Here is a 27582-nt window from a genome sequence, read left to right as displayed (position 1 = left end):
ACTTACAGGATACCAATGTGAGATTAAGAGATGTATAGGCCACTACACTGATAAGTATTTTGTGTGGGTTAGGTATAAATTCAGCAAAGGGTAAAGCAGAAAAAGCACTTGGGAAGGAACAACTAATCATACAGTATTTTCATCATTTGGCCTTCGCTGAAAAAATAAAAAAACAACAAACTGGGACTCCAAGAGTGGCTATAAGATAAGGTCTCAGTTCAGTTCAGTCACTCAGTCCTGTCTGGACTCTTTGCAACCCCATGGACTGCAGCATGCCAGGCTTCCCTGTCCATCACCAACTCCAGGAGCTTACTCAAACTCATGTCCATCGAATCAGTGATGCCATCCAACCATTTCATCATCTGTCATCCCCTTAGATAACCTCTAAGATTCTATAAATGCATATTAAGTTTGGAGCCAAAAACTTAGCAACTTAAAAGGCAGTTCCACATAAGGCTTGAAGGGGGCAGTCTCAGAATTCATGGTTCATATTAAGATCAGTTTAAATTTCGCCTAGTCTTTTTGAAACAGCATCCCCCCCCCCCCCAAAAAAAAACAGGATTCACTTTCAATATCTGGGCACACCTGACTAAGCAAATGTTTCTAAGCAGCTTGCTAACCCTAGAAACATGCTCACCCATACTTGACCAGCGTTTTACAACTTTCAAGTTCCTTTTCCTTTTTCTTATGGAATATTTGAAGACAAAATAAATAAACCCGGGTTGTACTACTTTATAGTAAACCGCCACCTAGAATTACCCAGGAGGATGCAAAGGCTGTAACTTCCAGGTGGGTCCCTGGCAATCAGCCCGCGCACCCGCCGCACCGCCCCTCCGGAGGCCACGCCCCACGCCCTAAGATCCGCCCCTTCGGCACCGCCCCCTTCCCGTCCCCCAGCTTCAGCGCACCGCCTCCTCCCCGCGGGCGCTCCGCAAACGTGGAGCCAAGTTGTGCCGGGAGAACAGCTTTCCACACTTCCGTCTCTGGACACTGCCCGTGCCCGACAACAACACTTCCTAGGCTCGGCCGCGGGCAGCTCCGTCGCCGGCCCGGTCCCGAAGTTGAATAGTTTTGGAATTAACCAGGTGTGGGCAAGACTTGGGACGCACTGAGGGAGAAATAAAGAATGGTGAAACGAGGCGGCGGCTTTCACTTACTGGCGGTTACGCGGTGTCAGAAGTCACCGGGGGCGCGCTGCTCCCGACGCCGATGGGCACGAAGGGCTCAGGCCGGGCGGCGGGGTCGTGCGGGGAGCCCGCCAGGCAGGAGGAGGCCCCGGGTGGAGGCGGGGTGGGTGGCGGGCGCGGGGCCGCTCGAGGCGCCGTCGGCCCCGGGGACGCGCAGGCTCCCGCGGGTCCGCCTGGCGCCCGGGCGAGATAGGCGCCAAGCGGGCGGCTCGGTCGGGCCCGCGCTCCCGAGGGACGCCGGGCCGCGCACTGCCTCAAGTTGGCGGCTCAGGTGCCTCTTCCGGGTGGAGAAACGGGCGGGCGCGCGCCCCGCCGGGCGCCGCAGGACGAAAGAGGAGGGGCGGGGCGGGGCGGGGCGGGGCGGGGCTGGGCTGGATGGAAGGGGCGGGGCGGGTCCCGGCTCGGGCGCCAGGAGCCCCGGGGCGGGCTGGAAGGAGCGGTAGCGGGTGGCTCTCTAGGTTTTGCACGCGCCCGACTTTCCTTCTGTCTTAAGACCTCTGCCAGACCCAAGGCCTCCAAGATTTTTCTGCTTTCTTCTACAAGTTTTAGAATGAAGGTTTTCAGTTTAGGTTTATGATTCATTTTGAGCTGATTTTTGTATATGGTGCGAAATACGGATTTTTTTTTTCTAAATATGGATCTTGGGATAACTATTAATAAACGCTTTCCTGGTGGCTCAGAGGATAAAGCGTCTGCCTGCAATGCGGGAGACCCGGATTCGATTCCTGGGTTGGGAAGATCCCCTGGAGAAGGAAATGGCAACCCACTCCAGTACTTTTGCCTGAAGAATCCCATGGACAGAGGATCCTGGGGCGCTACAGTCCATGGGGTCGCAAAGAGTCGGACAAGACTGAGCGACTTCACTGTACTGTACTGTACTGTACCACTATTAAAAGAGCTGCATTTTTTCCACTGAATAACCTTCGGACTTACCTCCAGTATCAGTTGTCCTTATGTGTGCGGGCCTAAGATTTAATATTCTGTTCCCCGATGTATTTGTCTAGCTTTATAAAAATACGGTCATAAACAGGGTCATTTGAAAAGACCCTGATGTTGGGAAAGATAGAAGGCGGGAGGAGAAGGGGAGGACAGAGGATAAGATGGTTGGATGGCATCACCGACTCGACGGGCATGAGTTTGAGTAGACTCCGGGAGCTGGTGATGGACAGGGAGGCCTGGCGTGCTGCAGTTCACGGGGTCGCAAACAGCTGGACACGACTGAGCGACTGAACTAAATTTATAAAAACACGAGGTTGTCTTAATTACTGTAACTATAATGAGTCTTGAAATCGGGTAGATCGTTTGGCCTCCAGTTTTGTTCTTTTTCAAAGTTGTTTGGGCTCTTCTGTTTCCATATGAATTTTAAAGCCAGCCTGTCGTTTTCTGTGAAAAAGCTGGAATTTTTGTTGGGATTGCCTAGAATCTGTAGGTCAGTATGGGAAGAATTTACTTGTTATTAGTATTTTATGACCCTTGAATAAAGTAAACCTCCCCATCTATTTAGGGGTTATGTAATCTCAAAATTTTTTGTTGTTTTGTCAAATTCATCTGTCAGATTTATCCCTAAAATCATGGGAAAGAAGGGACCATACTTTTTGATTACATATAAATGTTATCAGTTTCAATTTCTGGTTGTTCTTTGCATACAGTTGATTTTTAACATTATTAAAATTTTTAAAGCAGTTTTAGGTTCATAGTAAAATTGAGTCGGAAGTACAAAAATTGCCCATATAATCCTTGTCTCCACACAGCTGCAACCTCCCTATTAGTATCCTTTTACCAGAGTGGAGTATTGGTTAAAATTGATGAACTGACATTAACACATCATCATCACTCAAAGTCCATGGCTTATAGTAGGGTTCACTCTTGGTGTACATTCTGTTTTGACAGAGGTATGATAAAAGGCGTCCATCACTGCATGTCACACAGAATAGTTTCACTGGCCTAAAAATCTAAAATCATCCCTCCTTCCCCTCTAACTCCTAGCAATAACTGATCTTTTTATTCTCTCTGTAGTTTTCCAGGATATCGTGTAGTTGAAATCATGCCTATGTATGTTGTCTTTTCAGATTGGCTTTTTCACTTAGTAATATACATTTAAATTTCTTTCATGCCTGTTCATGGCTTGGGCAACTCATTTCTTTTTGGTGCTGAATGATATTGCATTATCCGCACATACCACACTATCCACTCACCCATAGAAGGGCCAATTTTGGTTGCTTCCAAGTTTAGCCAATTATGGATAAAGCTGCCATAAACAAGCATGTGCAGATTTTTGTGTGAACATAGTTTTCAGCTCCTTAGGGTAAATACAAAGGAGCATGACCGCTGCATAATATGGTTAAGTGTAGTTTTGTAGGAAACAACCAAAATGTCTTCCAAAATAGCTGTACCATTTTGCATTCCCATCCATCACGAATGAAAGTTGCCTTTGCTTCACATCCTCTCCAGCATTTTGTGTTTTTAGTGTTTTGAATTTTAGCCATTCTAATAGGTATGTAGTATCTCATTGTTATTTTGCTTTGCATTTCCCTGTTGACATATGATGTTGAATATTTTTTCATACCCTTAACTTTTATCTGTATATCTTGGGTGTCTTCAGGTCATTTGCCCATTTTTAGTAACATTGCTTGTTTTCTTATTGTTGAGTTTATTTTTCTCAGAAAATGCCTCCAAGGAAGAATGAAAACAGACATTTGAAGATTTAATTGTTGCTTTATACATTTGGCATTTTTTAGATAAAATACACTCTACAAATCCAAAGGCTATAATGTTTTAATATGTGTAATTACATTACATTTTATATGATTCCATTTTCTCTCCATTCTTAGCATTGTTATACTTTTTAAAAAAGTCAATTGCCTACTAGAATTTGCAATATATATATTAAGTCCACTTTCAAGTAACACTATATTACTCCAAGTATTTTATAGTAGCAAAGTAATCCTGAATCTTTCCTCCCATCCCTTGCATCATTGCACTCATCCACTTCACTTATATAAGCTTGCAAGACTTAGCTATGCATAATGAATATATTGTTGCTATTATTATGTGGAACACACTGTTGTCTGTTAGATCAATAAGTTTTTATTTTCATTTAGTTTTTCTTCAGTACTCTTCCTTAGTTTATGTAGATCTGAGTTTCTGACATATTATTTCCTTTCTCTTCAAAGAAATTGTAACTTTTCTTGCAAGGCAGATCTGCAGGCAACAAACTCCCTACATTTTTGTCTGAGAAGAATATTTTTACTTCACTTTTGAAGGATAATTTTGCAGGGTATAAATGATAGGTTGGTGGGATTTTTCTCTCAACACTAAATATTTCACTCTACTTTCTTGTTGTTTGCATAGTTTCTGTGGAGAACTTGAATATAATATAATTTTTTTTTTCCTCACAAGTGTTTCCCCCACCCCTGACTTCTTTCAGGATTTTTCTTTAACATTCAGTTCAGTTCAGTCACTCAGTTGTGTCCCACTCTTTGTGATCCCATGAACCACAGCACACCAGGCCTCCCTGTCCATCACCAACTACCAGAGTTCACCCAAACCCATGTCCATTGAGTCAGTGACGCCATCCAACCATCTCAACCTCTGTTGTCCCCTTCTCCTCCAGCCCTCAATCTTTCCCAGCATCAGGGTCTTTTCCAGTGAGTCAGCTCTTTGCATCAGGTGGCCAAAGTATTGGAGTTTCAGCTTCAACATCAGTCCTTCCAATGAACACCCAGGACTGATCTCCTTTAGGATGGACTGGTTGAATCTCCTTGCAGTCCCAGGGACTCTCAAGAGTCTTCTCCAACACCACAGTTCAAAAGCATCAATTCTTCAGTGCTCAGCTTTTTTTATAGTCCAACTCTCACATCCATACATGACCACCAGAAAAACCATAGCCTTGACTAGGTGGACCTTTGTTGGCAAAGTAATGTCTCTGCCTTTTAATGTGCTATCTAGGTTGGTCATAACTTTCCTTCCAAGGAGTAAGCATGTTTTAATTTCATGGCTGCAATCACCATCTCCAGTGATTTTGGAGTCCAGAAAAATAAAGTCAGCCACTGTTTCCCCATCTATTTGCCATGAAGTGATGAGACTGGATGCCATAATCTTAGTTTTCTGAATGTTGAGCTTTAAGGCAACTTTTCCACTCTCCTCTTTCACTTTCATCAAGAGGCTCTTTAGTTCTTCTTCACTTTCTGCCATTAGGGTGGTGTCATCTACCTATCTAAGGTTATTGATATTTCTCCCGGCAATCTTGATTCCAGCTTGTGCTTCCTCCAGCCCAGCATTTCTCATGATGTACTCTGCATATAAGTTAAATAAGTAGGGTGACAATATACAGCCTTGACATATTCCTTTTCCTATTTGGAACCAGTCTGTTGTTCCATGTCCAGTTCTAACTGTTGCTTCCTGACCTGCATACAGATTTCTCAAGAGACAGGTCAGGTGGTCTGGTATTCCCATCTCTTTCAGAATTTCCACAGTTTATTGTGATCCACACAAAGGCTTTGGCATAGTCAATAAAGCAGAAATAGATGTTTTTTTGGAACTCTCTTGCTTTTTCGATGATCCAATGGATGTCGGCAATTTGATCTCTGGTTCCTCTGCCTTTTCTAAAACCAGCTTGAACATCTGGAAGTTGACGGTTCACATACTGCTGAAGCCTGGCTTGGAGAATTTTAAGCATTACTTTACTAGTGAGTGAGATGAGTGCAATTGTGCAATAGTTTGAGGATTCTTTGGCATTGCCTTTCTTTGGGATTGGAATGAAAGCTGACCTTTTACATTAATTTGACATTAATTTGTTGCAAGTCCTCAGTCATTATTACTTTAAATATTTCTTCTGTTCCTTTTTCTTACTCCTTTGGGAATTCCCATTATGTGTATGTTTTGTAATTGTATATGTTTTGACAGTTGTACTTGTCTTGGATATTCCAGTGGGTTTGTTTTGTTTTCCTGTCTTTTTTGTCTTTGCTTCTCAGTTTTGGAGGTTTCTACTGACATATCCTAAAGCTTGGATATTCTGTTTTCAGCTGTATGCAGTGCACTGAGCCCATCAAAGGCATTCCTTATTTTGGTTACAGGGTTTTCAACTTCTAGTACTTCTTTTTGCTTCTTTCTTAGAATTTCTATCTCTCTGCATACATTGCCCATCTGTTCTTGCATTCTGTCTATTTTAACCATTATCCTTTTCCTAATAATCATAGTTGTTTTAAATTTTCAGTCTGATAATTCCAACATCCTTGCCATGTGAAAGCCTGGTTCTGATGCTTGCTCTGTTGCTTCAAATTGTGTTGGTGTGTGTTTTTTGTGTGTGTGCATCTTATAAATTTTTTGTTGAAAGATGATGTGCTAGGTTAAAGTGCTATAAATAGGCCTTTGGTAACATAGTGATAAGGTGTGGAGTGGGGAGAAATCTATATAGTCTTATGATTAGGTCTCAATCTTGTAGTTAGTTTTTGTCTCTGGATTATGAATTTTGCATGTTCTCAGTCCCTTCCCTGCTTAGGTGGCACAGGATGGTTAGAATGGGCTGGAACTGGTATTTTCCTTAACCCAGGCAGAAGGCTAAAGGAGATTGAAGTTGTGTATTTCCTTTCCTTCTTGTGGAAGCCTGGAGCCAGGTGGAAATAGTTATTTCTCTTCCCCCAAGGTCAGTTAGTCTCTGATAGACCCTAGGAGGTTAGGCTCTGGTTAAATAGTTTCAGCTGAGAGCAGAGCTTACTATGAACAGAACTCTCTGGTGTATTTAAAAATGGTTCCCTTTCTCCACTTCCTGCCAGAGCAGGAAGGGATTGTTCTCCAGTATTGACTGTGAGGAATGGATGAACTCCTGAAGGTAAGGTCCACAAAAGTGTGAGTGGGTCCCTCTGGAGATTTTAATTTCTCTGACTTGCCCACAGTTAGCCTCCACTGATTTGTCAGTTACAGGTAAAGTTTCCACACCCCAGCACTGGTTCCCGTGGAGGATTTCAGCTCCTGAGTTTCTACTCTGGTAAGTTGTGATTCTCTGTTGTCTCTTCAGTTTTGGGGGCAACAGTTTGGCCTGTGACCTCACTCTTACGGATTTAAGAAGAGATATTGATTTTTCAGTGTTTCTGGTTTTCACTTCTTAGAATTGAGTGTGATTTTCTGGTTTCTTATATGCTGGATAACCTCAATCATCTTTTAAGGAAATTTAAACAACAAGAAAATAATTGTGTATATTTATACATGTAGTCATAATTTCCAAACTGAGATAGTTGGATGGCATCACCGACTCAATGGGCATGAGTCTGAGTAAACTCCTGGAGTTGGTGATGGAAAGGGAGGCCTGGCGTGCTGCATCCATGGGGTCGCAAGGAGTGGGACATGACTGAGCTACTGACCTGAACTGAGTCATAATTTCCAGGGCTCTTCCATGGTTTCTTCAAGTATTTTATTTACCTCTTCCTTTTGGCTCCTTTGCAAATTTTTTATTTATCATTGGGTTCAGTAGTTTGTGATTTGCCTTGTTTTTTCCCTCATTTTCTTGTTAAAAATAAAAAAACTCAAGTTTTTCCCTGTGCTCTTTTTCTGGGTAGGAAAAAGCTGTTTCTTCCTACTGAGTGTTTCTTCTCTGTGAGTCTCCTTTAGTCTTTGCAAAAAATGCTTCACTTCTGACACTTCTGAATACCAGAAGTGGGTCGTTTAAAAAGTGTTTTCTATCATGTCTTTACCTAACATGATCCTCTACCACTTATTTTCCATATTGTTAATTATGTAGTTTTAAATCATTTATCTTTTTTCTGTAAATATTTAGCTGTGTACTTTAAAATTATTATACTGCATTACAAGAATTCTTTGTTTCTATTTTTATCCTACTATATTTTCTTTTATTCTACTTTCTCACAATTTACATTCTGCTAAAATGTGAGCAGGATGAAGGCCCTACAACAGGGCCTTTCACATAGCAGATTCTGAATACCCTTTGTTGAATTGTTGTCATACTACTGGAATGTTTTTATGACTCATTTCTTGTCTTTGAATATGTTTTTAAGTTTTTAAAATTTTTATCAGTTTATTGCATATCCACTATCTTCTTCCTCCGCTCACTCCAATACAGCGTCAATGCTGTTGCTCAGACATTCCTACTTCTCCTAACACTTTACGTTTCCTGTTATTCTCACTTGGAATGCTCACCCCCCAGTTACCTACCTGGTTCAGTCCCCTCATAACCTACTCCATATCCCCACTCCCTGCTTCACACTCCTTGTTTTCTCTGCCTTGTTTTTCTCTATTTTACTTATCATTACCAACTGAGAGTACCCACAACTCAGTTTGAACTCATAGATTCATTCTGTCTAGATTTGGCTTCCTTACAAAGATATTGACTAGGCTTTTTTTTCTTTTACACCCCTCATTCAAGAGGGCACATTTATTGTTTTGCTGCCTACTCTCAACCAATAAAATACATACTTGTCTCTGACCATTTCAGTGCCACTGTAGGTGATTCATACTGCTTAATCCTTCATGGAGAGAATAGAGGTTGGAAGAATATTTTCCCGTGGATCTCTTCTCCATGAATCAAAGAGAAAATTTCAGGCTCCAATAATGTATTATTTGGAAGGGCAAGCTGTAGGAGAATGTTTTCCTAGAGAAACATTTGTGCTCTGAGCGAGCAATATTCAGCCCCAAGGGGTGTGCAAGATGAACGACTGTGATGCAGAGACATTTACAGGAACTTCTATTTATATTTTTTCCAACGCTAAAAATAAGATTTAAGTATTTACTGTAAAAATTGAAGTGGACCCTTGTTAAGTTTATATCAGATGCTTTTCAGGTAAAGTTATTGAGTTCTGAGGGCCAAGGGGGAGTCTGCACCTGTAGGGTTGGACAGTAACACTAACTGAATTTCTTTGTCTATTGTGACTATTGCAGTTTGTGTATACCCCTACAGGTTATATTATATATTTAATATAATTATAGAATTAATATGACATTGAGGTATTATAACTATTATTTAGATACATGTTGTCACCCTACAAATTATATTTCTCCAAATTTCACTAAATTAACTTTGGAAAAACTTAGATCCATATCATCTATTATCATAAGCCATGGACTATGCCTGGGTGCTTGGGCTGCATGTGTGATGTTTGTTTCATTGCAAGCCGAGCAGTGTATTGATGGTCCATCCACCATATGCTGTGTGTGGCTCAGAAAGGCCGTCTTATGACCTCTGTGTTCTGAACCATGAGGGTGGGGAGGCAGCTGTTCCATCCAGGGTGGGAGGACTTGATGACCCTCTTGGAAATGGTATTCTGCCTCTTTGAGAGTGCAATGTGAAGTTCCCTGCATGTATTGGTAATGCAAGGATTTGGTATTTTTTTTTTTTTTCTTAGTAAGATAGCATATGTATGTAAGTTTTTAGAATTGGTACTAGAAGTCGAAGGGCTTCCCAGTTTTTGCTACTGGTAAGGAATCTACCTGCCAATGCAGGAGATGCAAGAGACGCAGTTTCGATCCCTGGGTCAGGAAGATCCCCTGGAGGAAAAAATGGCAATCCACTCCAGTATTCTTGCCTGGAAAATTCAATGGACAGAGGAGTCTGGTGGCCTACAGTCCAAGGGGTTGCAGAGTCGGACATGACTTAGCAACTGAGTCCACACACATACGCCTGAAGGAACCTTGAAATATAAATGCTGTCACCATACTGATGGGGTTATTTTTTATATAATGTATATATCAATACAATAATATGTTCATTACATAAATTAGTTACTTCTTTGGAGTTATGTGCTCACACACATTTTACTATAGGTTGGTGACAGACATTGCTTTAGGGTTATGGTGAAGGTTTATCAAAAAGCCTCTCCTTATTTGTTTACCATCTTTGTAGACTACCATGTGAATCAAATTCTCCTTATTAAACACTGACTCCTTGGCTCACTTGAGACTTACACACTAAGAATTTCTGGAAGTGGACACTGAATCAGTATTTTAAGCAAGAAACTGAGGTGACTCATACACACCAAAATGTAAGAACTACTGTGTTAGATGATGTTTAAATATTTGTCTTCAATCTTAATTTTCAAAACAACTAGGCCCATTGGTTACTGTTGAAATTAGACTATTATAAAAAATAAAATGAAGGCAGCTAACTGAAGATCTTTTTGAACACTCCTAATTTCCTTCCTGAAAAAGTTGGCTTAAAACTTTCTTGGGTGCAGCCTCAAAAATGGCAGAATGATCTCTGTTTGTTTCCAAGGCAAACAATTCAAGATCACAGTAATCCAAGTCTATGCCCTGACTGGTAATGCTGAAGAAGGTGAAGTTGAATGGTTCTAATGAAGACATACAAGACCTTCCAGAACTAACACACAAAAAAAGATGTTCTTTTCATTATAGGGGACTGGAATACAAAAGTAGGAAGTCAAGAGATACCTGGAGTAACAGGCAAATTTGGCCTTGGAGTACAGAATGAAGCAGGGCAAAGGTTAACAGAGTTTTTGCCAAGAGAATCCACTGGCCATAGCACACTCTTCCAACAACACAAGAGAAGACTCTACACAAGGACATCACCAGATCATCAACACTGAAATCAGATTGATTATATTCTTTGCAGCCAAAGATGGAAAAGCTCTATACAGTCAGCAAAAACAAGACTAGGAGCTGACTTGTGGCTCAGATCATGAACTCCATATTGTCAAATTCAGACTAAAATTGAAGAAAGGGAAAACCACTAGACCATTCAAGTATGACCTAAATCAAATCCCTTGTGATTATACAGTTGAAGTGACAAATAGATTCAAGGGATTAGATCTGATAGACAGAGTCCCTGAAGAACTATGGACAGACGTTCATGACATTGTACATGAGGCAGTGATCAAGATCATCCCCAAGAAAAAGAAAGGCAAAATGGTTATCTGAGCAGGCCTTACAAATATCTGAGAAAAGAAGAAAAGCTAAAGGCAAAGGAGAAAAGGAAAGATACACCCATTTGAATGCAGAGTTCCAAAGAATAACAAGGAGAGATAAGAAAGCCTTCCTCAATGATGAATGCAAAGAAATAGAGGAAAATAATAGAATGGGAAAGACTAGAGATCTCTTGAAGAAAATTAGAGACACCAAGGGAACATTTCATGCAAAGATGGGCGCAATAAAGGACAGAAATGGTATAGAACTAACAGAAGCAGAAGATATTAAGAAGGGATGGCAAGAATACACAGAACTATACAAAAAAGATCTTCATGACCCAGATAACCACGATGATGTGATCACCCACCTAGAGCCAGACATCCTGGAATGAAGTCAAGTGGCCTTTGGAAACATCACTGTGAACAAAGCTAGCAGAGGTGATGGAATGCCAGTTGAGCTCTTTCAAATCCTAAAAGATGATGCTGTGAAAGTGCTGCACTAAATATGCCAGCAAATTTGGAAAACTCAGCAGTGGCCACAGGACTGGAAAAGATCAGTTTTCATCCCTATCCCAAAGAAAGGCAATGCCAAAGAATGTTCAAACTACCACACAATTGCACTCATCTCACACACTAGCAAAGTAATGCTCAAAATTCTCCAAGCCAGTCTTCAACAGTATGTGAACCGTGAACTTCCAGATGTTCAAGCTGGATTTAGGAAAAAGAAGGCAGAGGAACCAGAGATCAAATTGCCAACATCCGTTGGATCATTGAAAAAGAGTTCCAGAAAAACATCTACTTCTGCTTTATTGACTATGCCAAAGCCTTTGACTGTGTGAATCACAACAAACTGTGGAAAATTCTTAAAGAAATGTGAATACCAGACCACCTGACTTGCCTCCTGAGAAATCTGTATGCAGGTCAAGAAGCAACAGTTAGAACTGGACATGGAACAACAGACTGGTTCCAAATAGGAAAAGGAGTGTGTCAAGGATGTATATTGTCACTTTGCTTATTTAACTTATATGCAGAGTACATCATGCAAAATGCCGGGCTGGAGAAAGCACAAGCTGGAATCAAGATTGCTGGGAGAAATATCAATAATCTCAGATATGCAGGTGACACCACCCTTATGGCAGAAAGCAAAGAACTAAAGAGACTCTTGATGAAAGAGGAGAGTGTAAAAGCTGGCTTAAACCTTAGCATTCAAAAAATGAAGATCATGGCATCCAGTCCAAACACTTCATGGCAAACAGATGGGGAAACAATGGAAACAGTAGACTTTATTTTGGGGGACTCCAAAATCACTGCATAATGTAACTGCAGTCATGAAATTAAAAGACGCTTGCTTGCTCCTTGGAAGAAAAGCTATGAGCAACCTAGACAGCATATTAAAAAGCAGAGGCATGACTTTGCCAACAAAGGTCCATCTAGTCAAGGCTGTGGTTTTTCCAGTAGTCATGTATGGATGTAAGAGTTGGACTATAAAGAAACCTGAGTGTTAAAGAATTGATGCTTGTGAACTGTGGTGTTGGAGAAGACTCTTGAGAGTCCCTTAGACTGCAAAGAGATCCAACCAGTCCATCCTAAAGGAAATCAGTCCTGAATATTCATTGCAAGGACTGATGTTGAAGCTGAAACTCCAATACTTTGGCCACCTGATGCGAAGAGCTGACTCATTGGAAAAGACCCTGATGCTGGGAAAAATTGAGGGCAGGAGGAGAAGGCAACGACAGAGGATGAGATGGTTGGGTGGCATCACTGACTCAATGGACATGGGTTTGGGTGGACTCCAGGAGTTGGTGATGGACAGGGAGGCCTGGTGTGCTGCAGTTCATGGGGTCGCAGAGAGTCGGACACGACTGAGCAACTTAACTGAACTGAACTGAATGAAGTTCTATGAGGAATTCCTTTCAGAATTTGACATTAGGAGAGCTTTTTGTTCTCATTTAAACCGTTCCTCTTTTCTAAGAATCATATAACCATACATCTTTTCACCCTAGCTCAAAGGCATATCAGGCAAATGCTGAGGTTTAATTTAAGTCCAGTTATGTTACCTTTCAATGCTGTTTGTATTCTTTCATTAGTCCTGACTTCCTTCACCATTTAATTAGTTGCTTGATAAATATTTTTTTATTGCATATCTTTAATGTAGTCACTTCTAATCCTTTTTGAATGGAAAAGTGTCTATATTTTTAATGTATATCTGCATATGTAAATTAAACATGAAATGACAGTGAATTTAGAATGTAAAATAATTTGTGTATATGGACAAACACACATGTATGTACATGAACACATGGACACACACCGAGTCATTTCCTCTTGAAGATACATTTTTTATTCTATTCTTCTAGTAACCTACTAAGTGTTGGGCACTGTACTAGAAGGGAAAGCCAAAAGATAATTGACCATCTTGGGAGGCATGAAACAAGTTGTTGCTCCTATATCACTTTTTGATAAGGCTAACCTGGACCTTTCTATTTAATATGGCATCATGCCCATTCCTTCTCACCCAGTGCACCCTTACTCATCCTTCCCTTTTGTCCATAGCACTTACCACTTTCTAACGTTAAATGTATTTATGATGTTTATTGTCTACATCCCCTACTGCAAAGTTCTGTGAGAACAGGATTTATCAGACTTTTTCCATGATTTATTCATCCCAACCACCTTGAGTAATACCTGGCATATAGTAGGTACTTCATATTTGTTGAATGATTGGATAATTTTAATATTATTGCTGTAGGTACACCTACAAAGGAATGTTTGGTTCACTGTGAGGGTGTGGAAAAGGCTTTCACAGAGGAGGGAACAAGAGAGCACACGGTGACAACAGAAAGATAATTCAGACACAAGACCAGATTACTCAGAAATAAGAAGGGTAAATTCTGTTATTGTGAGATAGCATATAATACATAAATTGGTCTAAAACAAGACTGTAGAAAAAGCATTTTAGTAATGTGACAAAAATTCAACAAACATCCAGCAGCTACTGTTAAAAGACACTAATTTAGGAACTTCAAAACCAACAAAAATTCTTGCTCACATTTTAGCAGATGAAGATTGTGAAGTACAATAGAATAAAAGAATACAAAACAGTAGGACAAAAATAGAAATTAAGAATTCTTGTAATACAGTATAACTTTACACAACTAAAATTTTATAAAAATAAAATGATACAGGTTTTAAAACCACATAATTAACAACATGAAAGATTAAGTAGTAGAGGAACATGTTAGGTAGAGATATGATAAAACTTTTTAAAGACCCAAGTTTTGTTTTTGGAAATGAAAACTACAGTGGATGAGATGTTTAGCACACATTGAATAGGATTAACAGCAGATTTGACAGTGCAGAAGAAAAGATCAGTGAATTTATAGACATAGCAATAGAAACTATCCAAAATGAACAAGAGAAAAAAGCTCCCCAAATTCAGCAGCGTATTGATGAATTTTGTAGGACAATGTTAAGTAGCATTATATATATATATATATATATATATATATATAATTAATTGGAGTCCCCAAAGGCCAGGAGCAAGGTAAGTAGAAAAAAATATAAGAAATAATAAAAGCCAAAATATTTTCAAATTTTGATAAAAACTATAAACCCACAGATCCAAGGAATTCAGCAAATCCAAAGCATATGTGTAGGAGAATAAAAGATAAGTGTTGGTTTCTGTCATCAGTTTATGGCACAGAGCTTGAAATCCTTTCCTAAATAAAAAAAATTCTCTGGTTCTGTCTTTGATCAACTCTGACACAGTGCTCCAAAAACGCTTACAAATTCCTAAGTGGTAGAAACACTAAAGAGCATCTTTTGTTCTATTTAAATGACTCTGAGTGGGCTTCTGGATGGAGCTGGTCACCAGAAAAACTAAACCTTGATTAAAAGTTTAGAATTTTTCAGCACTGTCTCCTCCATTTCTCCAGAGTGGGGAGAAGGGCTGGAAACAGTTGATTGACCATGCCTATGTGAAGAATCTTCCGTCAAACCTCTAGTATGACATTTAGGGAATTTCCAGGTTGGCGAACGCACACCCACCCCAGGAGGGTGACATACCCCATGTCCTTGGGGACAGAAGCTGCTGCCCTCAGGCCACTCTCAGACTTGGCCCTATGTTTCTCTTCATCTGGCTGTTCATCTGGATCCTTTATCATATCCTTTAATAAACTGGTAAATGTGTTTCCCTGAGTTCGGTGAGCCACTCTAGCAAATTAATCAAATCTAAGAGGGGTTCATTAGAATCTCTAGTTGGTTGGGAGCACCTGGGCTTCGGACGGACATCCGAAGCATGTGTGTGTGTGGCCTGGAGTTACACTGTAGGACACCCAGCTGGTGCCATGTTGTGGAAAAAATCCACACATTTGGTGACCTGAAATAGTGTTTTGTATATGGAGTAAAGAAGACCCACAGGGGATTGAACCAAAGATATTCCCTACGACAGGAGGGAAAGGCTGTATTTAGCTATCCACTCATCTGTTAATGGACACATGGATTACTTCAACTTTTTGGCTATTGTGAATAATGCTGCTATGGCCATTGGTATGCAGGTATATGTTTGAGTTCCTGCTTTCAATTCTGCTTTTGGGAATATACCTAGTAGTGGAATTGTTGGACCATATGATAATTTTATGTTTAAAGTTTTGAGGAACTGGTGGACTATTTTCCACAGCAACTCTACCATTTTACATTCTGACTAGCAGTGCAGAAGGGCTTCAATTTTTCCACATTCTTGACTTTTCTCCCCTTTTAAAAAAAAATTAATAAAAAGCCATCCTAACGGGCATGAAGAAGTATCTTATTGTGGTTTTTGACTTACATTTTTCTAACGGCTAGTGATGTTGAGCATCAAGTACTTACTGGCAGTTTGTATATCTTCTTTGGAGAAATGTCTATTTATGTCTGTTATCCACTTTTGTTTTTTGGTTGAGTTTCAGTAATTCTTTTTGCAGTCTGGGTATTAATCCCTTACAGGTATATGCTTTATAATTATTCTCTCCTATTTTGGGGGTTGTGTCTTTTCACTGTTAGTAGTGTCCTTTGCTGCACAAATGCTAATTTTGATGAAGTTCAATTTATCTTTGTGCGTCGGTTATCTGAACTTTTGGTGTCATATCAAATAAATCATTGCCAAATCCAAGGTCATGAAGGTTTACCCTGTTTTCTTCTAAGAGATTTAGTTTTATTTTTCATTTGGGTCTTTGATCCACTTAAGGTGTAATCAGGTCTAAGAGTTCATGTTCACTCTGTGGATATCCAGTTTTCCGAGCACCATTTATTGAAAGACTGTACTTTCTCAATTGAATGATCTTAGCATCCTTGTCAAAAATCATTTGACCCAAATGTGAGAGTTTGCTTCTGGATATCTATTCTATTTCAAAGAGATTTTGACTAGGCTCAGAGAGCTTCCAGGTTGGGGAACCAGAAGTCTTTCGTGGGCCCACCATGCTGGGCCCCTAACTCCACTGGGACAGAAGCTCCTTTGTTTGGAACCTCATACTATATATATATATATTTTTTTTTTTTAATCTGGTGGTTGATTTATATCCTTTAATATCCTTTGCAATAACTCAGTAATCTAGTGAGTAAACAGGTTTCCTAAGTTCTGTGAGCCTCTCTAGCAAATTAATCAAACCCAAGGAAGGGATCACGAAACCTCTGGTTTATAGCCAGTAATAACCTGGGCTTATGACTGGCAAGTGAAGTGGAGGGTAGTCTTATAGGATTGAGCCCTTAACGTGTGGAATCTGATGTCATCTCTGGGTAAGTAGTGTCAGAATTGAGTTGAATCATAAGACACCCAGCTGGTGTCAGAGAATTGCTTGGATGTGCAGGGAAATACCCCCGACACACACTGGAAATTGGTGACCAGACCCTTTGGCAAGGCAATTGATAATATTTGTCCACTGTGCCTTTACTTCTAAAATTCTAGCATAATAGTCTTGTTCCTCTCTCTTCCTTCTGTTGTACTTAACCGAACAAAACCCTAATCCTGGTTATGTGTAACTACTGTAAACCTGTGTCCAAGTAGCTGGTCAAAGAGCACAGTCATGCTGCTGGGTGTCAGTGAAAACACACAGCCTCTGGGCTCAGCCACTGCCTGACAACCCGTTTACACTTCTCTAGTGTGCCTGCTCTATTCCCAGACAACTGACGACTCACCATGGTAATTTATACCTTTCTCAAACTCTCTCATGTTTGTAGGAAGGTAAAGAGTGTGCATCTTACTCCAGAGCCCAGGAGAATGAGTCACAGACGTACTCGACACTAGTTGCTGGCAGAGCCGGTGGGGGGGAGGGGGCCTCCGAGGTGAGCCTCCTATCACTGAAGGATGCAAGTTCACTCGGGGATGTTACCGGCAAGATTCAAGCATTCTGCGGGACAGCAGAAGAGAATGGCCTCCTCTATCTCCAGGATTCTAGGATTCCATGTTGCTTCTCATATTCTATCAAAATGTCTTGCTGAAACTTTGCTTCCATCACCGTGTTAACAGTGTTATGAGACTTCTCTGGCCATCTCTTTAATGTTAGGACATGTAACTCAGTGACATGGTTGAAGGTTGTTACAAAATTGCTACTTGTCTCTTCTCTCTCCTCTCCCTCCCCGGTACCAAAATATGACAAAACACATCTGCCCCCACATTTCCTTTTCCTTATCACCTTCGCCTTACCTGTGTAGCCAAATTTCTTCAAAGAGCGGTTTTCACTCACTAAATTTCCTTTCACCTCACTTCTCTGGAATTTAGCTTTCGTTGCCACCATCTACCCCATTTTTGCTAAGACCATTTTGTGGTGGTCGGAGCCAATGGGCACGTCTCATTATTCCCCTTTCCTGATCTCTACAGCACTTGGCACTGCTGGTGGGCTGCGCTCTCTCTGAACATCTTTCTTCCACAACATCATGCTTTTTGGGATCTGTAACTCTACTTCTCATTCTGCCCTCTAAGTGCTGGTGTCCCCCGAAGTTCTGTGCCCAACTCTATTCCCTGTGGTTTTCGTCCACATACCTTTGGCTTTCTCGAGCTCACACTTGCCATGCTCCAGACCCTTGTGTTTAACTGCTTCTGTTATTCCAGAGAAACTTTAATTTCAGTACACCTGAAATCATATGCATCTTTAGCCCACACTTCATTTTCTTTCATGTGCCACAAACATTTATCACCAATTCCCACCAGTTCCACATTTTCACTCTTCAGTCCCTCATTTCCATGCCAATTAACAATTCTTCCTTTCAGTCTTCATCTGAACCAGTTCAATATATTTTGGATCAGTCGCACTGTTAGTCAGGGCCCCATCTTTTCTGAACAAATTGCAGCCAATATGCTTTTGGCCGATTTTGAAATGATTTTCAACAATTAAGAGCCTAAACATGCTATTTAGTACCTGCTTAAAATCTAGAGGATCAAGTCGAATTTCTAACGAAGCACTGCAGGACAGCTGCGGCATAGGGTCTCGGTTTCAGCCTTCCCTAGTTCCTGTGCGTAAGGTGTGGGGAGGGCTCAAAGAGGGGGAGTTCAGGTTCTTCATCTGGGTGGCTGAAGGGTTAAAAATGTTACAATTATACTCTCTAATTATAAGGCAGATGCTCAAGAAATGGCAACGCTTATTATGTTCCATGGTCCTACAGGATTATACTGAGTTCTCTGGATGCAGCTGGCCTGCTCTTTCCTGTCGTTTCAGCTTGTACCTTAAACAGCCTCACCTTTGGTCTATCTGGTTAATTGCTGCTTATTCTTAAATATTATACTTGGGTACCACTCCCACATCCAGCTTAGTTAGCTTGATATCACAGGCAAGTAGTCACCACTTAGGTAGAACTCACTTCCTCCTCCCTGCTCCCGTTATATACTGATTTGTGGCCCTTCTGATGCTGCTATTAAAAAAAGAAAGGTTTGGTTTTAGGCTATTTCAGCAAGTGTATGATTAGCTCCTCATGGACAGGTGTTCATCATCTTTGTATGTCCATATCTAGCATAGTCACCTGCAGGAGTTCTAATCATCAAATCCTTGATAAGTAAATGTCCAAATTATGAGATATGCATAAACAAGGGGCAAGAAAAATGAGCTTATAACTATTTTCTGAAATAAGCATTAACATTTTTTGTTGGAAAATTCAGTCTCTTAGTTGAAGAAAAAGTTCAAGCATTTGGTAAAAGCTTTTTTCAGGATAAACAACACACTACCAGCTCCACATACTCAAATGCAATGGTTTATTCCTTGAAGATTGTGTGAGGATTAAATGATAATCTTTCTTCTGGCCTCTCAGCACAGTGCCTGACATGTAGCAGTCATTTAAAAAGTTGGTCTTTAACATTATTATAATTATTCATAGATGTTTATATGAATGTTCACCCAGAATCTTCTAAAATCTACATTACTGAATCAACTAACTTTAGCACCCTTAGAAATAGATACACTCTTTCAGGCCACAGGATACAATGTAGTAGCCTGCCAAGGTGTACTGAAAACTTTAAAAAGCTGTCATTAACATGTGATAATGGTTACTTGTCCATGTTCATGTGTCGATACTAAATTGCCTATGTAGAAAACTAACAAGCTGGCTTCTTATACTGAGCACGGATGCTGTACTACAAACTCGAGGTCCTTAACTATCAGAATAACTTCAAAAACATAAGTTGGCAGTATTTTATATACTTGGAAGTCCATAATTTCCACAAGTGTTTTCATTCTAGCCTTCTAGATTTAGAGAACACACTTTAGTTTTACATGGCAATGCAACAAATGAATAGGTTATAACATTTATCTCCCTATCCCGATTTTGCTATTATTGAAGTAAAATAATATTTCATGATTATCATGCAGTGAAACTTTTTCTGGCAAGTCTTACCTGGAATTTAAAAGTATTTAAAAATTACCAAGAAACTTACTAGAAAAAAGAAAAACATTGTTTGTTCTAACAAAATTTATTATGCAGTAATTACAAAGGTTAAAGATTCTTCCATCTCAAATAAAAATAACTGTTATGATTACACACATAATATAGTACCTTAGAGTGAGTCCAATAAATATCACAGGACGTACAGGGCATTTTCAACTGGAGAGACACATACTTTCTCACAGTGTGTGAACACAGGAGAGCCTGCTCACATAATGATCTGTATAAGGTCATGCTCTTAGTCAGAGTCCACACAGAATGTGCCAAGCCAGTTCTTTCAGAATGTGAAGTACCGGGCAAACCACTCCTGGCGCTGGGGATCTGGAGAAACCACCGGGGAAGCTTCACTCTGAGGAGGACTGGATTCATAAAGAGAGAGACATGTGACCCAGCGTTAAGCTGTTTTGCAAAATGAAGGGAAAAGCACATAAAACATTAGGGCAGACAACCACAACTAGTTCCCTAAGTTAGGAGATGCGTTTTAAAGCTTGGCTATTTCCTCTATACTAGGTGGTGGTCCCCACTCCAGGAGAGTGCAAAAGCAGCTCAGATGAAGTCCGTTAAGGAGAAGCCATGTTACACAACAATTAAAAAAGAAAACAAACCCCAAAAAATCAGACAGTTGAGAAAAGTAATGTGACCTTCTTTGAACAGAAAAGTTCAGGAGGAACTGCGGGAAATAAGAATAAGATAACATTCTTCTCGTTCAGCACCTTTTTGCTTTTCATTAATTAAAAATTTTTTTAGAATCTGACACAAGTATTTCTTACAGACGTGTCCTTAAATATAATTAATTTAAGTGACTAAACCATGGTATAATATTTTTCTGTATGTATATTTAAACTTTCATAATTCCACAAGCAGATACTCTAGGGGAAAGGAGTGTATTAAAAAGCCAATTTCCCCTCCATCTTCAAAGTTATATACTTTATACTTATCTTAACTCTAACTAAAGATTCTTTGGGCTAGTTAAGAAAATAAAAGCATCCCTACCGTCTCTGGGGGAAATTACAAGGCACGCAACAATGTGTAATGGAAACTCCAGTGGCCATGTTTCTTGAGCCCATGCACATGCATCTTAATGATACCTGAACGTACCCATGCACGAGGGAAAATAAGCAATACAAGGTATTTAGCAGGAGACACATTCACACGTGTATTTGACTATTTCTCATTCTTACTATCGTCTTTTCTATTTGAAATAATGTCATTAATCAGTTTAGAAAAAAAAGTAGTTTACCTGTAAGATTATTACTAGTGACACGGAGATTTAGTAAGAACAAGTCAAAAAATTTTAAAACAGCACAAAATCAGTAATAGTAAGCATAAAATGACAGTACTTTCTGACTTTAATTATTTCATGAGTAAACAAATAATTTCATTCTAATTTTACATGTTAATACATTTACTTGAGAACTCAGATAAAATTGGAATGGTAATTACAAAACTTTTCTTCTCATTTCCTACTTTTATCATTAAGTTCCCAGAGCTTATATATTTTTTTATGTTGGCAAGAAGCATATATGTTTATAAATAAGCAAGGGGAAGATAAACAGATAAGAAGCAAAAGCCACTTAATAAAAAATATTTTGAATTTCTGTAATAAGGATGGGTTGTTAATGAAAAATTGGTGATAATTCTAAAAATGAAGCAACGGTCCATACATATTAAAATTCCAAGCATATAATTACATTAGCACCTCTTTAAGCATTTAGAAAATTGACTGACAACAAAATAGAAAAAAATCTTTTTAAACAGTCAAAAAGGAGTTCTCTAGAGAGGTGATAAATATATTTTGAAAATATTTCACAATAAAATTTCTTTTGCTAGGCTGTTCTTAAAGTAGTAGATTTCTGCAATGTAAGAAGGTAAATTTCTCAAGTTAAAAAAGAAAAAATAGCACTGGTGAGACGGGGCTCACCTCAGAAATGTCTTGGGCTCTTTGGGTGGCACGGGCTGAGGAAGTGGTTTGCTGTTGTTGAACTCAATATCATGGACGGGAGAGTTAGGAATGGGATCCAGGCGGTTAGGATGTCCATTGCCCACTCCACCAGATTCCAGAGCACTTAGATTGGGAACACTCACAAACCTGTTTGTGGGTGACTTATCATTCTTCTTCTTTTGCTGCATTAAAAATAATACATGTGAGGATAGTGCCTGCATGAGGACGAATGAGAAAACAGGAAGAGTAGAAGATATAAATTTGGCATGGGAACATTTTGGAAGCTGGATGTTAAAATGAACCAGTGTTACCCAAAGTGTGGCCTGGGGATCTTTGGAGGTGATCTTTATCTACTTGGAACCCTCACAGACAGACATACTGCTCGGACAGAAAGAATGAGGAAGAAATGTTTAGGAATGGTTCCTGGGGAGGAAGGTGGGTATAGAGAAGGCCAAGGGGGAAAGGAGGAAAGAGTACATCTCGTGGATCTCACGAGGTTGAATGGGTTTAGGCTAAAATGAGGAAAAGGTGAAAAGTTAACATAATTTTAAAAGAGAGGTCCGTGAACTTTAGCCATCTGTCAAAGGGAGGCAGTCCTTGCCTGGAAAATAAAAGGAATGAGAAAATGCTTGGCAAGGTTAGTTTGAAACAAGTCTCACATCTCTACCTAGGACTTAGAGCTGACCTAGAGAAATAATTTGGTTTTAAATTCACTATACCATCTCTCTGAAGAGGGAAAATGAAATCTGTATACTTAAGTCTCATTTACCAATTCATTGGTAGTATCATAATTAGCTCACAATCTTTTAAGAAATTTAAGAGTTATAAGACAGAAGTGATCAGTGTCATCTTTTAACTGGCCTTTAAAACTGACAGATGAAAACAGCAATACAACTGTGGATTATTAAAATCTATTGGCTTTCAAATCATTAGCTTTAAGCTCTATTCATTTGTAGAATCAATGAACATCATCTTGCGATGTGGAATAAAAATTAACATGTATGATATTTTGAATATTCCCATCTTTTACTGACTAAAAGTATGCTAATTAAATGTATGAAATAATTTTTTTGTAAGATGACTCCAGAATTTAAAAAAAAGACAAGGTCCTTTTCCTTACATATAATGGTCTCATTATCTAGACATTGTCCTCTGTGTCATTTTCTGTGAATCATAAAGTCCCAGGAAAGAAGCCTATTTTAGCATAACTGCAAAAATAAAGGGTGATACCATCTTCAGAATTTATGAAAACTGAGTCACTATTAGGAGTCAAAATTTTCTTTGGCATTTTCTTGTTCTAGTCATAAGAGGGCATAATCAAAACTACTTAAGTTTTTTATTTTAAGAAATCAAAAGTATCATTGGCAACATTCTACAATAATGATTTTGTGACTAAAAATGTAATTCTCATAAAATAAGTAAAAAGAAAATATTTCTAATCTTGTTTTAACAAGTCTCCTAACCTAGTTTTTTAATTAAAAGCTTATGTCACCCTAAATAATGAATTTCAAAACTGAAACTAACTACATTCATTCATTCATCAATTATTTTCCATTTTACAAATCATTTAAGTCATTTTAGAAAACAGTTTAAAGTTTGAAGCAGTTTAACTTGTGAAGGAAGGATAAATCCCATCTTCTTCACAGAAGTTTTATGAACTTGAAAAGCAGAAGTTTTTCTGGCTAAGGGCCTAAGAGAAATTAGGTATGATGTGAAAATTAATGAAATCTGAATTGGAAAAAAAAAACAGCTTTAGCACTGGCATTTTTATTTCTACTACTGATTTATGCTAAAAGATATGTAATTCCTATAAAGCCAACATACATAACTAATTTTTATTACTTGCTTTATTCACTAGAGTGGTTTGTTCTAGTTTATAAGAAAATATGACATTTTGCTACCGAACAAATATTTACTAAATACCCACTATACCTATAGCACCATGACAGGAGTCAGAGTAGGTTGGGGTACCAAGAGGTACAAGGCTTAGCCATGTCCATTTCATTTGTCTACAAGGCTCTTCTATCTGTCCTAAGACAGCAACAGAATGTTAGAACAGGTCATTTTCAATTTTAATCGTCAAAAAAGGTGATAAGGCCATGAGAAATAACGCCATTCTCTGAAGACAAGTAGGTAAGAAAACACATGTCCAACCCAAGGCCCATTATGGCAGGGAGAGCTGTTGGGGATACACTGCTTGGAGTACTTTTCAAGATTCCCCAGAGGATAGTGAACACTAAGGAAATGACGGAAATTATCTTGAAAAGACTCAGAAGTTAGCTTTTTAAAAAAAAATAGATAAGAAAAATGAAATGATATAACCAAGGTTTTACAATGTTAATAAAACATTGTTTCAAGGAATATGAATTCTCAGCAAATAAATGAATATTATTAGCATCTCATTCTGAAAATTAGTACACAAAGAATTCATAGATTTAGTCCTAGATTATTAAATTTAAGGAAACACTTTTTGGAAGCTTTATCCTATGCTGCTCTAAATATTTGATAAAAATTTTAATCAAGTTTTAAACCACATTCCTATTTTACAATGTTTACAGCACATACCTTCATCAGTGGATTAATAACACCAACCGTAGGACTTGAATTAAACACTTTATTGAAGTTAGTTTCTCGATTGACTAATTCCAGCTGATAAAATTTATTATCCTCCTATGCAAAAGAATTACAAATATTTCTTAAATATTTTCTATTGACTATTTAAATCTTAACTATATAAATGCCATTTCATTCAAAATTTAATATAAAACTTGAATGAAAATTTATATACATTATTCAAAGATTTCTAGACCTAATTGCCAGGGTCTTAAAGTTGGCTGGTTGGTAAGTTCTCAACACCTTTAAAACCTTATGCTCTGGGACTCCTCTCTTACTTTCATACCTCTTCCCTCCAAGGCTAGAGCCAAATGCTCTATGTGGCCCATCTCTTTTCCAGAGGGCTGACTGTGTGTTTTGATTAGGCTTAACTTGTATTCTTGGAGCTGTGTGCATGGCTGAGTTGTTTCCGTCTATGAAGATGACACTATGGTGAATCATTATTTGTGAGTCCTAATCTGCTGAGACAGCAATATATTTAAGCAGTGGTAACCACAGAATAGAGAAAAAGTGAATCGTCCATACAGAGATAAGCCCTTTGCCTTTCGTTTCACCAACTGCTTCCTACAATCAGACTGTAGGAAGTAAACACATAAGTAAATGGATCACTGTGTTGTGAAAGGCAGGCCTATGCTCTAGTAGAACTAGATTATTCAGCCCCCTTCTAGTTACGACTGACTATAATTTGCATTGTTAATCTTAGCCCACGGGCCTCACAGTGCATAGAACCAGGGAGTAGTGAAAAGACTGTACACTACTCCGTGGCTAGAACTGGAAAATCAACAGCTATTTCTACTACAGATAAAAAATAGTAACACATTTGCTGATTTCATAGATGGAATATGAGGTAATTTTTCATGAATCTACTGCTATCAGAGCAAGCTATGATGCATGTGCTCATGTTCACAAAGCTTGGGAAAATGGGTGGTTAGTGGGTTGAAATAGCTCATACTCTGTCTTTCCAATGCCCGCTCCTGCGTTCCATTTATGAACCCCAGTCAACTACCTGTTGCTTTTGGCAGGAACTTCTAATCCCATGAAACAGGATGGCTTTCCTAAATGCTTTAAGAAACACCTTGAGGAACAAGGACTTCAATATAAATGCTCTTAGACTCTCTTTGCATGCTAATATCCAAAGCTGTTATGAAGAGATCAATGAGCAAACAGAATGCTTAGCATTCTATTTCTAGTTGTACTCTGATTTTTATTTGTCAGTGGCAGTAAAAAGCACTATTTTACTTACTGATCAGATCATGTAATTTTAGAAGATTCTGAAATGTTTTATGAATTTTAAAACATTTGTGTATTTTTACTCTTGAAGAATAATGACTCTAATGAAGGCAGTATATTTATTGTTAAATCTGTATTTTCTTCCCTGATGGAGTTCTCAGAGCCCCTAACACTCAGCATGTATTGAGACTCTCAACAGAGAGCCAGTAGCTTTTCTTAGGGAAACCCTAAGAAAATGGAATCCTTTTTCCATGAAGTATGTCTTTGGATCAGGTTTTGGTGGAATACACTTTAGGAAGCTGACATGACTAATTGGAAGTATACACTGCAGACTAATGCATGTATGTGTCGAATGTTCTTTCCTATCCAATTCTAATTCTACATGTACAATACACACACACTTCAATAGTTTACTCACTGTACACTGGCAATGACATATTACTGAACATTCAATATGTACTAAAAAGCATTTTTTTAAAAAAAATTACTGAAAAAAACAATCTCCTTACCCTAATACCAAGTTTAAATTTTAAAATTGTATTTATGGAGCCCATTATACAGAGTGAAGTAAGCCAGAAAGATAAAGACCAATACAGTAAACTAACGCATATATATGGAATTTAGAAAGATGGTAACAATAACCCTATATGCAAAACAGAAAAAGAGACACAGATGCACAGAACAGACTTTTGGACTCTGTGGGAGAAGGCAACGGTGGGATGTTTCGAGAGAACAGCATCGAAACATGTGTATTATCTATGGTGAAACAGACCACCAGCCCAGGTTGGGTGCTGAGACAAGTGTTCAGGCCTGGTGCACTGGGAAGACCCAGAGGGATGGGATGGAGAGGGAGGTGGGAGGAGGGGATCGGGATGGGGAATACATGTAAATCCATGGCTGATTCATGTCAATGTATGGCAAAAACCACTGCAATATTGTAAAGTAATTAGCCTCCAACTAATGAAAATAAATGGAAAAAATAAATAAAATTGTATTTATCCTTGTTCATAAACATTTTAACAAATATTCAATCATAATACATATTTTGTACTTTTTCAACTTTTGTTTAGCATTACTTAAAAACATTTTCCCATCCAACAGTCTATCAGTTATTAAGCTAGTTACAGCGTAGCCCCCCACTTTGCAAAAACCAAAACACTTACCATGAGCTTCTTTATGACCTGGTCTCTTTCTGTAAGCATGGCTTTTAATTCTGCGATCATCTGTACATCTTCTGGTTTCGATTCTCTCATTAGATATTTTTCTTCCATCTCTTCTAGTCTAAAAACAAGAAAACCTTTAGCTCATTGATATGAAGAAGACATTATTTTGTAATGCCTATATTTTTCAAATTAGTCCAGCTGAACACACAAAATTTACATAGTCAAACATTTTTTGCTAAAACTTAAGCATCATGACATGACTACCTCAAGAGTTAGTGTTATTTCATGGAACTCTGCTCAATGTTATGTGACAGCCTGGATGGGGAGGGGAGTTTAGGGGAGAATGAGTCTATGTTTAAGTATGGCTGAGTCCCTTCCTGTTCTCCTGAAACTATCGCAGCATTGTTAATTGGCTATACCCCAATACAAAATGAAAAGTTAAAAAATAGAGAGGTAGTGCTATTAAAGGCTCTTTAAGGGTAGATGGTGTTATTAGAGACTTTGTAGATTACTTTTGGAAGAATTCACTCATTTTTAAGTTATTCAAGTGTACATGGGAATAAGGTGAGGTATGTGCTGTAGAAGAAATAATATACTGAACAATACTAACCTAGCAGTGCTGGCTCAATGCTGGACATGTAGGCTTACTACTGACAGAATTTACCACACATACAATA

General features: G+C 38.8%; 2 protein-coding genes across 20 annotated transcripts in view; both read right to left on the bottom strand.

Annotated features, from left to right (window-relative positions):
* MCM9 (minichromosome maintenance 9 homologous recombination repair factor) overlaps positions 1–1482 on the bottom strand; it is an 88107-nt gene extending 86625 nt beyond the window's left edge. For 3 of the 14 annotated variants that reach the window (XM_070449902.1, XM_070449903.1, XM_070449905.1), the window contains exon 1: positions 1158–1475. The gene's annotated coding sequence lies outside the window, so the exon portion shown is untranslated. The other 11 variants (XM_070449908.1, XM_070449911.1, XM_070449910.1 and 8 more) reach the window with 9 other exon arrangements.
* An 18484-nt stretch (positions 1483–19966) lies between these two features.
* The window catches only part of FAM184A (family with sequence similarity 184 member A), a 118643-nt gene continuing 111027 nt past the window's right edge, over positions 19967–27582 (bottom strand). For 4 of the 6 annotated variants that reach the window (XM_070449896.1, XM_070449898.1, XM_020899694.2 and 1 more), the window contains 4 exons: positions 26906–27023; positions 24465–24569; positions 21879–22081; positions 19967–20316 (listed from right to left, as the gene is read on the bottom strand). In XM_070449896.1, coding sequence (XP_070305997.1) covers positions 20235–20316; positions 21879–22081; positions 24465–24569; positions 26906–27023 — 508 coding nt within the window. In that variant the 3' untranslated portion in view covers positions 19967–20234. The other 2 variants (XM_070449897.1, XM_070449899.1) reach the window with 2 other exon arrangements.

Source organism: Odocoileus virginianus, chromosome 19 (assembly GCF_023699985.2).
Source record: "Odocoileus virginianus isolate 20LAN1187 ecotype Illinois chromosome 19, Ovbor_1.2, whole genome shotgun sequence".
Taxonomy (NCBI): Eukaryota; Metazoa; Chordata; class Mammalia; order Artiodactyla; family Cervidae; genus Odocoileus; species Odocoileus virginianus.
Note: the sequence above shows the minus strand (reverse complement) of the source record. Positions and strands in the feature narration are given on the sequence as shown.